The sequence below is a fragment of the Zootoca vivipara genome, chromosome 12, assembly GCF_963506605.1.
Source record: "Zootoca vivipara chromosome 12, rZooViv1.1, whole genome shotgun sequence".
NCBI classification, from domain to species: Eukaryota; Metazoa; Chordata; class Lepidosauria; order Squamata; family Lacertidae; genus Zootoca; species Zootoca vivipara.
In genome coordinates, this window is record NC_083287.1 from 24,685,095 (window position 1) to 24,698,412 (window position 13,318).

A 13,318-nucleotide genomic window follows, 5' to 3' on the forward strand; every position below is an offset into this window, starting at 1 on the left:
GAAATGGCTTGGAGCCCAAGTACATGAGAGAGCTCAGTAAGACATCTATCATCCTGTCTTACTGAGGCTGAACTCCAAATTCTTTTTCATCTCAGGTGAAACTCATGTCACCTAGGGAGTGGGCATTTTTGACCACAGTGGCCCAACTGTGGAATATAATCCCTAAGTAGCCCTGCCTGGTTCTATCATTGATGCATTCAGGTGTCAGGCTAAAACATTTCTACTCTGTCAGGCCTTTTTGATTTTTTAAATTTGTTTGTTTTTCATCTTTTATCTGCTGCCTATCAATGTTTTTATTTGGATTTGTATTTTTAACTGTGTAAATGGCCTTGGAATCTATGAAGGATGGTTGTATAAATATTATAAATAAGTGAAACAAATAAATTGGACAACTTTTTTGTTCTTGACCATGCCAGTGTAATGCTAAAACTGTCCTGGTTTGTGATCAGCACATCTGAAATGTGTTGGATTACAAAGCCAATATACTTCATTATATTCTTTCTTTATGGATGGAATTGTGACACAAAGATTAGCATTTTGCTCTGCATTTCCATTGTTTGTATATTATTCTTAAGAATTTATTTCATGTGTCATTATTCAAAACCCTTTGCATGTTTGTTCAGGTTCCACACCATATCAAATAAACAACAAAAACTCGGAGCATATACACCTATACATTTGGTTACAGCAAACGTAAGAGTAAAAACAAGTGGACAAAAATATACGCTCAATAACACACGAACAAATAAAGCAATCGGGGAATTATCATCGAAGTAATAAACTAGCCAAGCATAAAGAAAAGCATAAAGAAAAGGGGGGAAATCAAATCGCTCTATCTTATAAATATCACTACATAAATCCATAATGGTTTTTTGTTTGTTTAGGAGGAGTTGCATTGGATCTGAACTCGTAGACTGGCTTTTAAAGCGCTGTCCTTTCATAAAGAGCAGATCTACAGCAGCTGGTATCTGGCAGCTCCTACTGAATATGAGAATTGTGTTACCAGGTCAGTTTTATGAAAGCAAGTCTAACCTGTTTTACGAAGGTATTCAATTTCCCTTCCTGTCCTCATCTTTCTGTGGGCATTAGATTTATTATGTTTACAAGGGGAGAGAGAAAAAGACAGATATCTGTTGTTCTGTTGGGCTCCCTCTGTGCTGCTTTGGTATATATTTCACATGTGATCTTTCATATCCTGAATAATTATGATGAGATATTTACTAGATATTTTTGCCCAGGGATATGCTTGTCAACTTTCAGAATGTACATTCTTTTCTCTCTCCCTTTCCCCTACTCTGTCCCCCCTTTTACCTTGATACGTTCCTTATCCTGTTGCTAAATACTGTGCAGCTGAGTAAACAATACAGTAGTTCACCATATGATTATGGTGGAGCCTTTTTAGTATATTGAAAGGAACCTTTGACTGAAGAATTGCAAATTCTGTCCCTGTTTCCCCTGTATTACATTTTAGATAGCAAGCTCGGCGTAACAAGGAGTTTACATCTTGTACTCCATAAAGTGTATGCACACCAATGACCCTATATTTTATAAATAAATGAATTGTTGAAGGATGGCTTTGAATAAGGAACACTCTTTACCTTCACAGCTTTTCTTCTGTCACTTTATTCAGGCAAACAGTCATTTATCCACGTTCAGGCCACTGCCCAGTCTTCTGCCTCCTTAACAAGAGATGGCTCGGCTTCTCCATTTATTGTTGAACCACCTAGTCACCGGTCATCTAGACTTGTTGTGGTTCTTTACACGTCAGGACTCCATTAAGCCATGCCTCATGTCTTTGGGAATTTCAAAATTCCCTGTGTAATGTAATTTTTTCTCTTCCATGGCTGGGATTGTGTCTGCTCCATTCTTTCAAGCTTCATGTCACTTCTGCACCAGTTTTTATTTACCCTTGTCTTTGAAGGAATTCTGTGTCATTGCCACTGACTATAACTTGATTTGTACATGGCCTCTGCAGCATGGTAGCTGCTTAAAAAAGCAATTCGTGAAGATTATTCCAACCTCAAGCTGTCTGTGTAAAGCACCTCCTCACACACTTCCAGCCATGCTAAAGCAACCCCTGTTTTGGGTAATTGCTTTTGTTAGCATGCTTGATATTGCAGGAGAAGCTGCTTCACATGACTTCATGTTGGGTTTTTATGTTGCTTAAAATGTTTTCTGCAGGCTGTATCTGTATATAGCTATATAGTGTATAGCCCAGTTCACAGTGTGTTTTCCTACATGATCTGTATTCAAAACGTATCTTATATGGTTGGTCTGTACATGTGAACTAGCCCTTCGTTGTCAACTGAAGCTAAATTACTGGATTAATTTCCAATACTTGCTTAGCAGTTACTTCAAGTTTTTGGTTTTGTGGCAAGCTGATAGAAAACACTTTCTAAGATTAATAGAATCTCCCCCCCCCTCTTTTTACACAGTGGATAAACAGATTTATTTTCAAGACAAGTACGTTTTCTACCAGTTCTCAGCTGATGAGTGTACATATCTTTTCTGTGAATATGAAAGAGATGATGGATGGAAAAATGGTGTGAAACTCTTATTGCAGCTAGTGCCTGTTGTTCCTCCAAGGATTAATACCTGTAATCTGTAAGTATATTCTCCATACAATTCTTACTGAAAGTTCTGCAGATGACTGGGTTATACAGTATCTGATAAATAATCTACCAGTCTTCCCTTCTACTTTATGCATATTATCACAGAGGCTGTTGCCTGTGAAAACTCCTACCATAATCTTCCTACTTACATTGTATAAATTGTGTGGCTACTTGGTTTGTGTTATCTAAATCAGCCTATGGCTGGCCCTGTATTATTTATAGGAAGCACTCTTATGGGAAAGAAGGCTTGCAGCAGGCTAGCCATATTTTATTGAATGATTTTAAGTAAGCTTGAGTTACAGTACTACAGTAACTTGTATCTCGGCGGTTCCCAAACTGTGGTACATGGGAGCTCAGTGGTTCACAAGCTTCATTCAGGTGGTCCACGAAGAAGAAGTCCACATTAAATATTCATATCTGTTTTTAATTGTATTTTTTTGCTTTTTATTTCTCATATTGTATATTTATTGTATTACAATTTGAATTCTATCTATTAAGAAATTAAAGAAGCAATAAAAATACAATTAAAGATACTATAGCATTGCAATTGCTACAGCAGGCAGCCAAATAATTTAGTGGTCCACCAAGACCTTCAGCAATTTCCAAGCAATCTGGGGGGGAGGGGGAGTTTGGGAACCACTGTCATAGAGGGTCACTCTAAGGCAGGCATCCCCAAACTGCGACCCTCCAGATGTTTTGGCCTACAACTCCCATGATCCCAAGCTAACAGGACCAATGGTTGGGGAAGATGGGGAATTGTAGTCCAAAACATCTGGAGGGCCGAAGTTTAGGGATGCCTGCTCTAAGGTCAGGTAGAAAGGAAGTGGACAGGCAAGGGTGCTGTCTCTGAATAATAATAATAATAATAATAATAATAATAATAATAATAATTTATACCCCGCCCATCTGGCTGGGTTTCCCCAGCCACTCTGGGCGGCTTCCAACAGAAAAATAAAACACAATAATCTATTAAACATTAAAAGCCTCCCTGAAAGCCTCAGATGTCTTCTAAAAGTCTGGTAGTTGTTTTCCTCTTTGACATCTGTTGGGAGGGCGTTCCACAGGGCAGGCGCCACCACCGAGAAGGCCCTCTGCCTAGTTCCCTGCAACTTGGCTTCTCGCAACGAGGGAACTGCCAGAAGGCCCTCGGTGCTGGACCTCAGTGTCCGGGCAGAATGATGGAGGTGGAGACGCTCCTTCAGGCATAAAGGAGGCATAGGGCTGATGGGTCCCTACCAGTAAGCCAGAGGCCTTCTCCAGTGTAGACCTGGAAGTCAAGAGGCATCAAAGAAAGGATGTGAATTTCACGAACTGATTTGAATCAACTAGCCAAATGCACAATGGAAAGGGAGGGTGCCAAGGGCAAGCTGGGGTCAGGCTGGGTCCCAGTTGCTCCAGTTAGGTTCTCTCTGTAGTTCATTAGAAGCTGCCATGATGAAGACAAGTCCTGCTTCAGCTCAGGCCTCCTTCCGCCCCTCACTTGATTACAGATAACAGGGTGGTGCCTTGCCACCCTTTCATTGACCTTCAAATGTAAGAGTTTAATTCCTTTGGGTGCCATTCCTGAAGCAGGGCTGCAGTTCAGCCTCTGTATATGTCACTGTAAATTATTGTACTAGATTATTGTACCCTGTATTGGCTTCTACAGTGACATTTCTTCTTAATTTGGGCAAGTTTGAATAAAATAAAAGCACTTAGAGGAAGACAAATTGATGGGAGACTTCAGTTATAGCATGACACGTCTTGGTCAGAATATTTTAGTTCACACACCTCACTTCCCTGTTTGTTTTTAAGCACATCCTTTAACTTAAGGTCTAATTCACCTTTTCCAAGGTGGTGGTCCCAATATGTTAAAGGCTCCTTTCAACCTCAGCCAACATTCCTAATGGCCAGGGATGATGGATGTTGTGGTTCGCATTATCTGGACGGTACCAGGCAAATCAGAGCAGTCCTTTACAAACCTTTCCTTTAAGATAAATAAATAAATAAATAAATAAATAAATTCTTTTTATTTTAACAGGAGCAATAGAAATATAGAAGATACAACTGAGACCAATGCTGAAATTCTTGCTCGTCTCACTTCTGCGGTGAGTCTTTCAACAAGCTTTTCTTTACTGTATTGAAAAGTGATATGTTTGTGACCAACTGTGGTCTCAAGAAAGATTCTCAGGGTGGCTAAAAATTAAAACAGTTGCTTAAAAAAAACATCAGTATTAAAATATAGGTCAGTAGAGCAGTAAAACAAAGGCAGTTTTAAAATATAACACCTTATAACCCCAATGTGTAGGTGTGGGAAGGAGGGGAATGTAGACATTCTGGGATTTGGGGCCCTTTTTTGTTGATTATTCCACACAAGAGGCACTAACAAATTGACAACAAGGCTCCCAGTTGAGGATCTCCTAGCTGATTCTGACAATGGGTGTGCAAGTGCCATTACAGGCAACTCCCATTTTGTACAACATGTTCGATTCATGTGCGACCACGCATGCGCGTGCCAGGTTCAGCACCAGAAGAGGATGGAACAGGGACAAGCAGGCTTATGCACGCTCTGCCAATGCGCGCAATGACCCACAATACCGGTATAACCCCTGCGTAAATGGGGTGGGTGGGTTTTGCCTATACTGTATTTACCGCAAGACAAAATAGTTGAACTATTGAGTAAATAGTTTTATTGGAATTGCTGGGAGTCTAAACCCCATACAACATTTCCACAAAGTGAACAAAGGCCTGCCTTTATCAGTGTTGAAATGCATGCAGAAGGATTATTTGCCAATTCAGAGTGTAACAATAATCGACACATAAAATACTAATGTGAATTTTAGCCACATGAACTGAAGCCAAAGCTAGTGAAGAACTAATTGTGCCTGTGTGTGTGATCCTGCTTTTCCTGTCACTTGGCAGGATGCTTTTTAGAACCAATGAGGTACAGTATGTTTTCTTGTATCTCCCCCTGCTCGATTCCCACAAGGGTTCAGTATCTGTAACTGAGCTTTTAGAAGGTATATTTTCTCAGAATTAATAGTACAAGCTTCTTTTTCTCGAGTCTGGCTAGAACCTGTTGGTAAAAGGAAACACATACTGTACTTGTTTTGTAACAATGGAAGGGCGAGGGACTTCTTGAGTGATAATAGCTGTGTGGAATGGTGCCAAGTTGGTCAGGTTGCAGGAAACAACAGCAAAGCATTTGCTTTTGTGTCAGAAACATAATATATTAATTATTATAAATTACATTTACTGCTTTGTCTTTCCACCTGATGAGAAATCCCTCCTAATGTGACATAGTATGTAATAATGTGTAATACATGTGAAACATAAAGAATGAATATTTGATATGTGGGCTGCATTTGAAAATGGTACAGAAACTTGAATGTCAAGGAGATGGGTTGCTGTAGTCTATAGAAATGTCATCTCTCTCTCCACTTCTCTGTCCAGTTGAGGGGGGATCTAGTGTGTGTGTTTCTGGGGTAGGGGAACCGGGATAAATTAGGGAGTCTGCTGGTTTACCACCTGCCTCGCTGCCCAGCAGTCTCCCTGCCTGAGTTGAAGCAATTTTTTGATTGACTTGCCTAAGATCCAGGACAAAGCACCGTCTTTCAGAAATCCTCCCCCCCATGTCAATTCCACCTTTGAAATCCCCTTTGAAATGTATCTATTTGTATGGTTGCAAGTTGTTTTGGGTTTCCCTGGGCAAGATAAAGCGACTGACAAATTTAGTAAATAAAATATCGTAAAAGCATAGAAAAACCCAAGAACAGGAAGGAACACAAACATTTTACTCTATTGTATGTTATTTCGCTTTCTTGGAAGATTTGGTACACATATGCACAACCCTTGAGAGGCAAAGCAGCAAAATATTTGAGCAAGTGCCTTAACATCAGGATGCAAATATTAACCCATCATCCTTACTAGTCTAAGATATCCACCCCCCCAATCTCTAATATTATTTAGGAGCCTCAAAATGAACTAATTTTTAAAGCTGGCAAAATATGTGGAAAGCATAATGAGAAAGAATTAGTCTTGCACTCTGTTAGAACAAAAGCTGAATTTCCCCCAAAGTTTGCAGGATATTGAATATACAAGCGCATTCTCCACTTCAGGATTTAAATCTGCAGAAAGCCTTGATTTGTGCTTTTTTATTGTAAATCTTTCCTGGCCTGAAAATGATATTTTTTTTTAACTGTTCCTTTTCAAAGAGAGATCTGTGGGTTCTGTAAAGTAATAATTAAATTTGGGTGATTACAACCTTTATGAAAGTTGCTTCAGTTTTACTGGTCGACATAGTGTCAATCTCTTGACATTTAATGTGCAGTAAGTTTTGGGTTGCATATGCAGGAAAGGTCCTGAACATACTAATTGCGTAAATTGATTGAATGATTCCTTATGAATCTGAGAGTAGTCTCAGATGGTATCTCCGCGATGACTGAACTACAGTATTCATCTTTTCCATGGCCATGTCATCTCTAATCTTGTAACCATGATATCTGACCTTTTCCCTCATGATGATCCATCTGGGTTTCAACTGTGTAGACTTTAAATTATTAAAAGGATTATTAAGGGGATATCAAAAATGATTAATATGAATATGAACTCTTGCTGATATATGGAAGTACTGGGTGCTTGGGGCAAGCTCAAGCTAATGCCAATGTGCAAATTTCAATTCCAATATTGAAAGTTAAAGAAAAAGGAATTCTTGGGGATGCCTCAGTGCTGTTCTCGTTTTACTTGTTAATTTTTCCACCTATGCCAAATATTGGACTTTTTGGCAGTTGTGGGGAACTTTAGTCCTCCAGATGGTGCTGAACTAAAACTCCCATCACCCCATTCTTTGGCCACACATGCTGGGCATGATGGGAGTTGTTGTTCAGCAACATCTGGAGGATCAAGAGTTCCTCACCTTTGCTTTATGGTACCAGTATTAATAATTAACATTTATTTATATAGCACCATTAATGTATGTGGTTCTGTGCACAATTAAAACAATAAATTCTGCACCAAAGGGTATACAATCTGAAACAACAAATAGGAACAGTACAATAAAAATCAGTTGTCTAATATGCACAATATGCAGCCTGTTACACCTAGTGAATAAAACTAGTTAGCCAGACCAAAACAAACCAACTCAGGGGGAAACAATGTTTTAAATAGAGATTTGAACATATGAAGTGAGGAGGCAGCCCAGAAATGCTCTGGGAGATGATTCCAAGCATATGGAGTAGCAAGAGAAAAAGGACGAAGACAAATGCTTGGATGAATAAGAAGCACAGAATTAGAAGAACGAAGAGAGTGACTAGACATATATTGGGACACTAAGGCTGAGAGATAGACACTAAGACTGACCATGAAGAGCTTTAAAAGTAAAGACAAGAGGCTTATAAAATATTTGAGTTAACGGGCAGCCAATGAAATGACTGTAGAAGAAGAGAGACATAGTCTGATTGTTGCACCAAGAAAATAATCTTCCCTGCAGGAGTCAATGGTTGTTCCCTTGAGGTCTTTCCAAAGTTCAGCTATTGTTAACCTCACAGCCATTAAAAAGTGGCCAATAGAAATCTTGCTAGTGTTATTCAAAAAGAGATTAAGGAGTGTCAGTTGTGGTGATGTGTTATCTTTTGGATTTCATCAAAAAGAGCAACCCAAAAGGATTGAGTCTGTGGACAGGACCACCACATATGGTGTAATGTACTCTTATCCCACCCCCATAATATGGGATAAGGTGACAGTCATGTTCCAAAGGCAGTCATGCATACTAGGTAATTTTTTTAAAAAAACTTTTTTGGGTGAAATTAAGTATGTGCACAAAAACCTTACTCACCTGATAGGCAATTATTTCTACGTGTTCATGTGGCTCCCGAAATTAGTATTTCTTTTTTGAAATAGGGGATCCAATCTCATGCTTTCCCAGTATTTCCTACATTGGCCACAATGGTCACAGCAATAGGTGTTTGCCAGGAAAGAAGACTGCTTGGCTATTAATCTTTGCATCATAACAAGGCACAATGCATGTGAATAGATTCACTGGCTGTATGCTGCTGATAATAATAATTTCACTGCATTCAGTGTTGTTTGTGGTGTTGTAGAAGGAACCTTTTACCTTTATTGTAGAAAAGAAAGATCTCATGACATAAATATTGGGTGGTATCCAATGAAGTGCTTCCTCTAGCACAAGGATTTTTGATTGTGCAACAGAACTTCTCCATCTCTTCATGTGTGCCCTGTGTGCCTTCCTTCCCTCCCCCCTCCCAAATCTACCTCAGTGGTTTGAGAGAACCCCCCCCCCTCCAGAACAGATTTAGGGAGCCTGTGGGACCCAGGTGGCGCTGTGGTTAAACCACTGAGCCTAGGGCTTGCGGATCAGAAGGTCGGCGGTTCGAATCCCTGTGACGGGGTGAGCTCCCGTTGCTTGGTCCCAGCTCCTGCCAACCTAGCAGTTCGAAAGCACGTCAAAATGCAAGTAGATAAATAGGAACCGCTACAGCGGGAAGGTAAACGGCGTTTCCATGTGCTGCTCTGGTTTGCCAGAAGCGGCTTTGTCATGCTGGCCACATGACCTGGAAGCTATACGCCGGCTCCCTCGGCCAATAATGCGAGATGAGCGCGCAACCCCAGAGTCGGTCACGACTGGACCTAATGGTCAGGGGTCCCTTTACCTTTAGGAAGAGGATAAGTTTTGTTGTTCAGCCAGAAGTGCTAACAGAAGCACTTCGTTGGAAACCACCCATTGTGTTCTATAAACACCCAGTGCTGATCCATTAAGCTGCTTGGGAGAGGGGATGATGACACAAACAATTGCAAATTGTTTTCCTCTTGTGTAGCAATCTTTGCTTATGCCAGTTGTGTTAATGTCATTGCTAATTGCTGCACCGAATCAAATACATTTTTTATGAGCATATTGCCACTTAGGAAATAGCACTATCCTATCCGAGTTCATTCAGAAGCATGTACAGTACCACAATTTTCAGTGGCGCTTTCTTTGGGACAACTGTGCAGAGGATTGCAGCCTAACTCTAAGAGCTCCATATTGTTAGAGTAGATGGTTTGCTCTGTGTATGTAACAACTTCCTGCTTATGGGCACGACTGTAACACTTTGTCTTTTTGATGTGTTAGGTGCAGAGAGAATTGGCGGCTGTTCTTGCTATTAAGGCAAGAAAATCAGGTGAGTGTATCCAAGTTCGGATTTTGCATTTTCAGACCATATTAAAAGAAACAAATATAGTATAAAGCTTATTTAATGTGACAAGAACCGCTTGACATTTTCTTCTGTTTTCCTTCTTTCCTACTCTTCAATGAATGTTCACCTGATGAACTACCGGTATTATAATAATTGATCTACTAGTCTAAGTTGTTTGTAACAGCTTCTCCTACAAAAGTAAAGTGTTCTGTTCTCTTACCTTTTTATATTTTGTAAATTAATGCTTATATATCCATTGCCTTCAGTTGAAACGTATACATTCAGATTTTGAAGATTGTTTTTTTTTGTCACCACCCGTGCATAAGTGCATAAGTACTGCTTTGCAATAGTACCATATGACTTTTTCATTATTATTTTTTAAAAAAATCTTTCTTGCTAAATAGAATACATGAGTTAAATTACAAGGCTTGCCAAGGTTGCATGAACCTGTTCCTTTTAAAGCTGAGCCCATCATAGATCTGTTTAGGCATGAACATAATGTGTGGACTTTGAGAAATATACAAAAGGGATATACCTTAATATATTTCCTGTCCCCCCCCCTCACTCCTTTAACTTCCGTTAATATTACTTGTATGTATTGCTTGTTGATACTCAACAAAGGCAAATGGGATACATGGCAAACTTGCACTGGCGTGCTTTTGAACTGCTAGGTTGGCAGGAGCTGGGACAGAGCAACGGGAGCTCACCCCCTCACGGGGATTCGAACCGCCGACCTTCTGATCGCGACCCAAGAATTGTGAAGCTACATGATAGCAAATATGTGTTAGCTTCCCTTGTAATGGCATCTTAGGATATTTCTGACTGAAAGATCTGTAATGTCATTTTTGCTGAAGATGCCAAAATGATCTTGGAATATATGAAGAATTCCAAATCCCAAATTTGGTAGAATAAATTTAAATTCAACCACAGAGGGGCTGCTTACTTAACTTTATTCCTCTTTGTTCTGATTTCAAACTATGCCCACAGAATATCTGACTGATAAAGTCTTTAATATACTAACATAACAAGTGACGGTTATTGTGTTTGTGGATCAGGCCAGGTTGAATACATTGTCCACTGTATTTGTTATTGCCCTTTATACAATTCACCTAGGAATAGATTCCTCTATTCATTCCAATATTCTTTAGAAGGTCAATCAGATGATTTCAAAATTAGATGGTAGCTTTACACGTGCTAGCAGCAAGAAAGTTACAAAGTCAGAAAAATATTTACTGCTAAGGAGATTTTTTAAATGTAAATTATTTTGGGAACTTTATAATTTTAAGTGTTCATAATTTGCAGCTCTGAATATGGATATGCTTTAACTTGTCTTGGGTTTTTTTTGGGGTGATTTTATATAGTAATGGCCACTGGGTACAAACAATTAAGAAAATGACGGGCAAATAACATTGATGATGGTTTCACATGTCATGTTATCATGCGACATGTTATCACTGACAATCAATTATATTTACATGTGGAACAATTAGGCTAACTGATGACATGGAGAAAAACCTATTTCAGGAAATAATAATCAATAATTTGCATTCATTGTAGATTATAAGTCAGTGTACATAGTACATAGCATTTTAATACTTGTTATTTAATACAAGCATGCCTAGTTTCCAGTGCTTAAATTTGTGGCTTATCTCTCTTGTGGTCAATTTAGCTAGAGTAGAGAAAATGAACACTAATTAACTCTGTGTCTAATGCAATGTCAAACAGGCCATATTCTAAATTTTTAATTTTAATTGCAGATTGCTTTTTTTAATGATAAGACTTCCTTCCTTTCTTAACATCCTGCTATAAGCTATCATCTGCTGCTTATTTCTAAACACTACCAAATACTCCCTTATATTTGCAGAGATGGGCTGGTAGAATCCTGTTTCCTATTCGGTATCTTAGAAACAGATCCTTTGGGACTGATTCTCTATCTGGAAACTAAACTAGCATAATGAGTAGCCTTCTCTGCAAATTCAATATTAGCTTTACACCTCAGGTTAAAAAAAAAGTTAATGACCATTTGCACACCAGAGATAGGAATTTTCCTTGCATTTCATAATGCTTCCAATTTAAAAAGATACAGCATTACGCTGGAGTAATGTATAGTTAGATTGATTTAAATTACACACTATAATCACGAGGACACCAAAGAACACTTCAGCGATAAGGGGGAAATCTGGCATCAATGACACTTAAATTTGATACAGGCAGTTCTTGCCACAATGATCCCAATGGATAGGAGAGATAGAGAAATGACAACCAGGATGTAAAAAATTGATATGCTTGCTTGGTGGGAGGAGAAAGAGCTGCATACCGTATGTAGCAAGAGCTTTTGTTTTGTGTGCGTATTTGCATTCGCTGCAGTGGACCCCACTATCAAAAACAATTTGCCTTTCAAACTAAAAAACCTATTATCTCTTTCACGGCAGGAACTGTTGCTGCAAAAGCAACATAAAAGTCTGTTTTATATGGGTGTTTCCTATATACAGTATGTATTACCGTACTACAGTGGTGCCTCGCTAGACGAATTTAATTCATTCCACGGGTCTTTTCTTATAACGAAAAATTCGTCTAGCGAATCCCATAGGAATGCATTGAATTTTTTTTTGAATTTTTTTGCCCATAGGAACACATTAATTGAATTTCAATGCATTCCTATGGGAAACTGCGATTCGCTAGACGAATTTTTCATAAAACGAATTCGTCTAGCGAGGCAACCTCCGCTTGAAAAATCCTTTCGTTAAGCGGAAATTTAGTTAAGCAGGGCATTCGTTAAGCGAGGCACCACTGTAATTTGCATTCAGACCAGTATACCTTATTGAATCAATGGTGTATATACATTGGTATTTAGGGTTTAGTTGTATACTCAGTCATGAAATCTGTTCAGCAATGTTTTTAAGTCTCCACCTTCATCCTTAACCACTCTCGTTATCTATGCATTTTGGCACATGCAAAACCAATGATGTCTCCCATCTGTTTTTAGCGTTTTTTTCCCCACTTTGGGAAAGATTTGTATCCAGCTGGTTTGAATAGTTCTCTTTGTGACACTTTATGGGACACCTTAGTTCTCTGCCAACTAGCTGATAGAGAGCATTTTGTATACATTCGTTTCAAAATATATGCATAGGCGGGACAAAGGAAGAACCACACAACTTAATCACAACCCAAAACATACGCATTGCTGAATTCTTGCATTCTAAGCCATTTCAAATATTTTCCTGAGTTTTTTAGTCTCTTTGCTTTATGGGGTTTTATAATCCTCCATATAGGATTGATGATACATTGCAAGTATTATACCTTGTTTGGTGCTATATGAACATAAGAAGAACTTGCTGAATCACATCAGCGGCCCATCTAGTCTAGCATTCTTTTGTCACAGAGGCTAACCTGTGGAAAGCTTTATTATTATTTAAGTTCCTTTATCTCCTTGTCATGCTGTGGAACCTTCGTCTGCTTAACTTGCCTTGATGCTTGTCAGTTGCAGCTCGTGGAGCAGGCTCCCCTTGCTAGCTTGGTCTGTATTTATATCTACAT

At 39.1% G+C, this 13,318-nt stretch overlaps 1 protein-coding gene across 4 annotated transcripts in view; it reads left to right on the forward strand.

Moving 5' to 3' along the window:
- RAPGEF5 (Rap guanine nucleotide exchange factor 5) overlaps nt 1-13,318 on the forward strand; it is a 126,915-nt gene that overhangs the window by 20,300 nt on the left and 93,297 nt on the right. For all 4 annotated transcript variants that reach the window (XM_035128733.2, XM_035128734.2, XM_060280727.1 and 1 more), the window contains exons 4-7: nt 885-1,006; nt 2,436-2,604; nt 4,633-4,699; nt 9,718-9,766. In XM_035128733.2, coding sequence (XP_034984624.1) covers nt 885-1,006; nt 2,436-2,604; nt 4,633-4,699; nt 9,718-9,766 — 407 coding nt within the window. The remainder of the gene's footprint in view (nt 1-884; nt 1,007-2,435; nt 2,605-4,632; nt 4,700-9,717; nt 9,767-13,318) is intronic.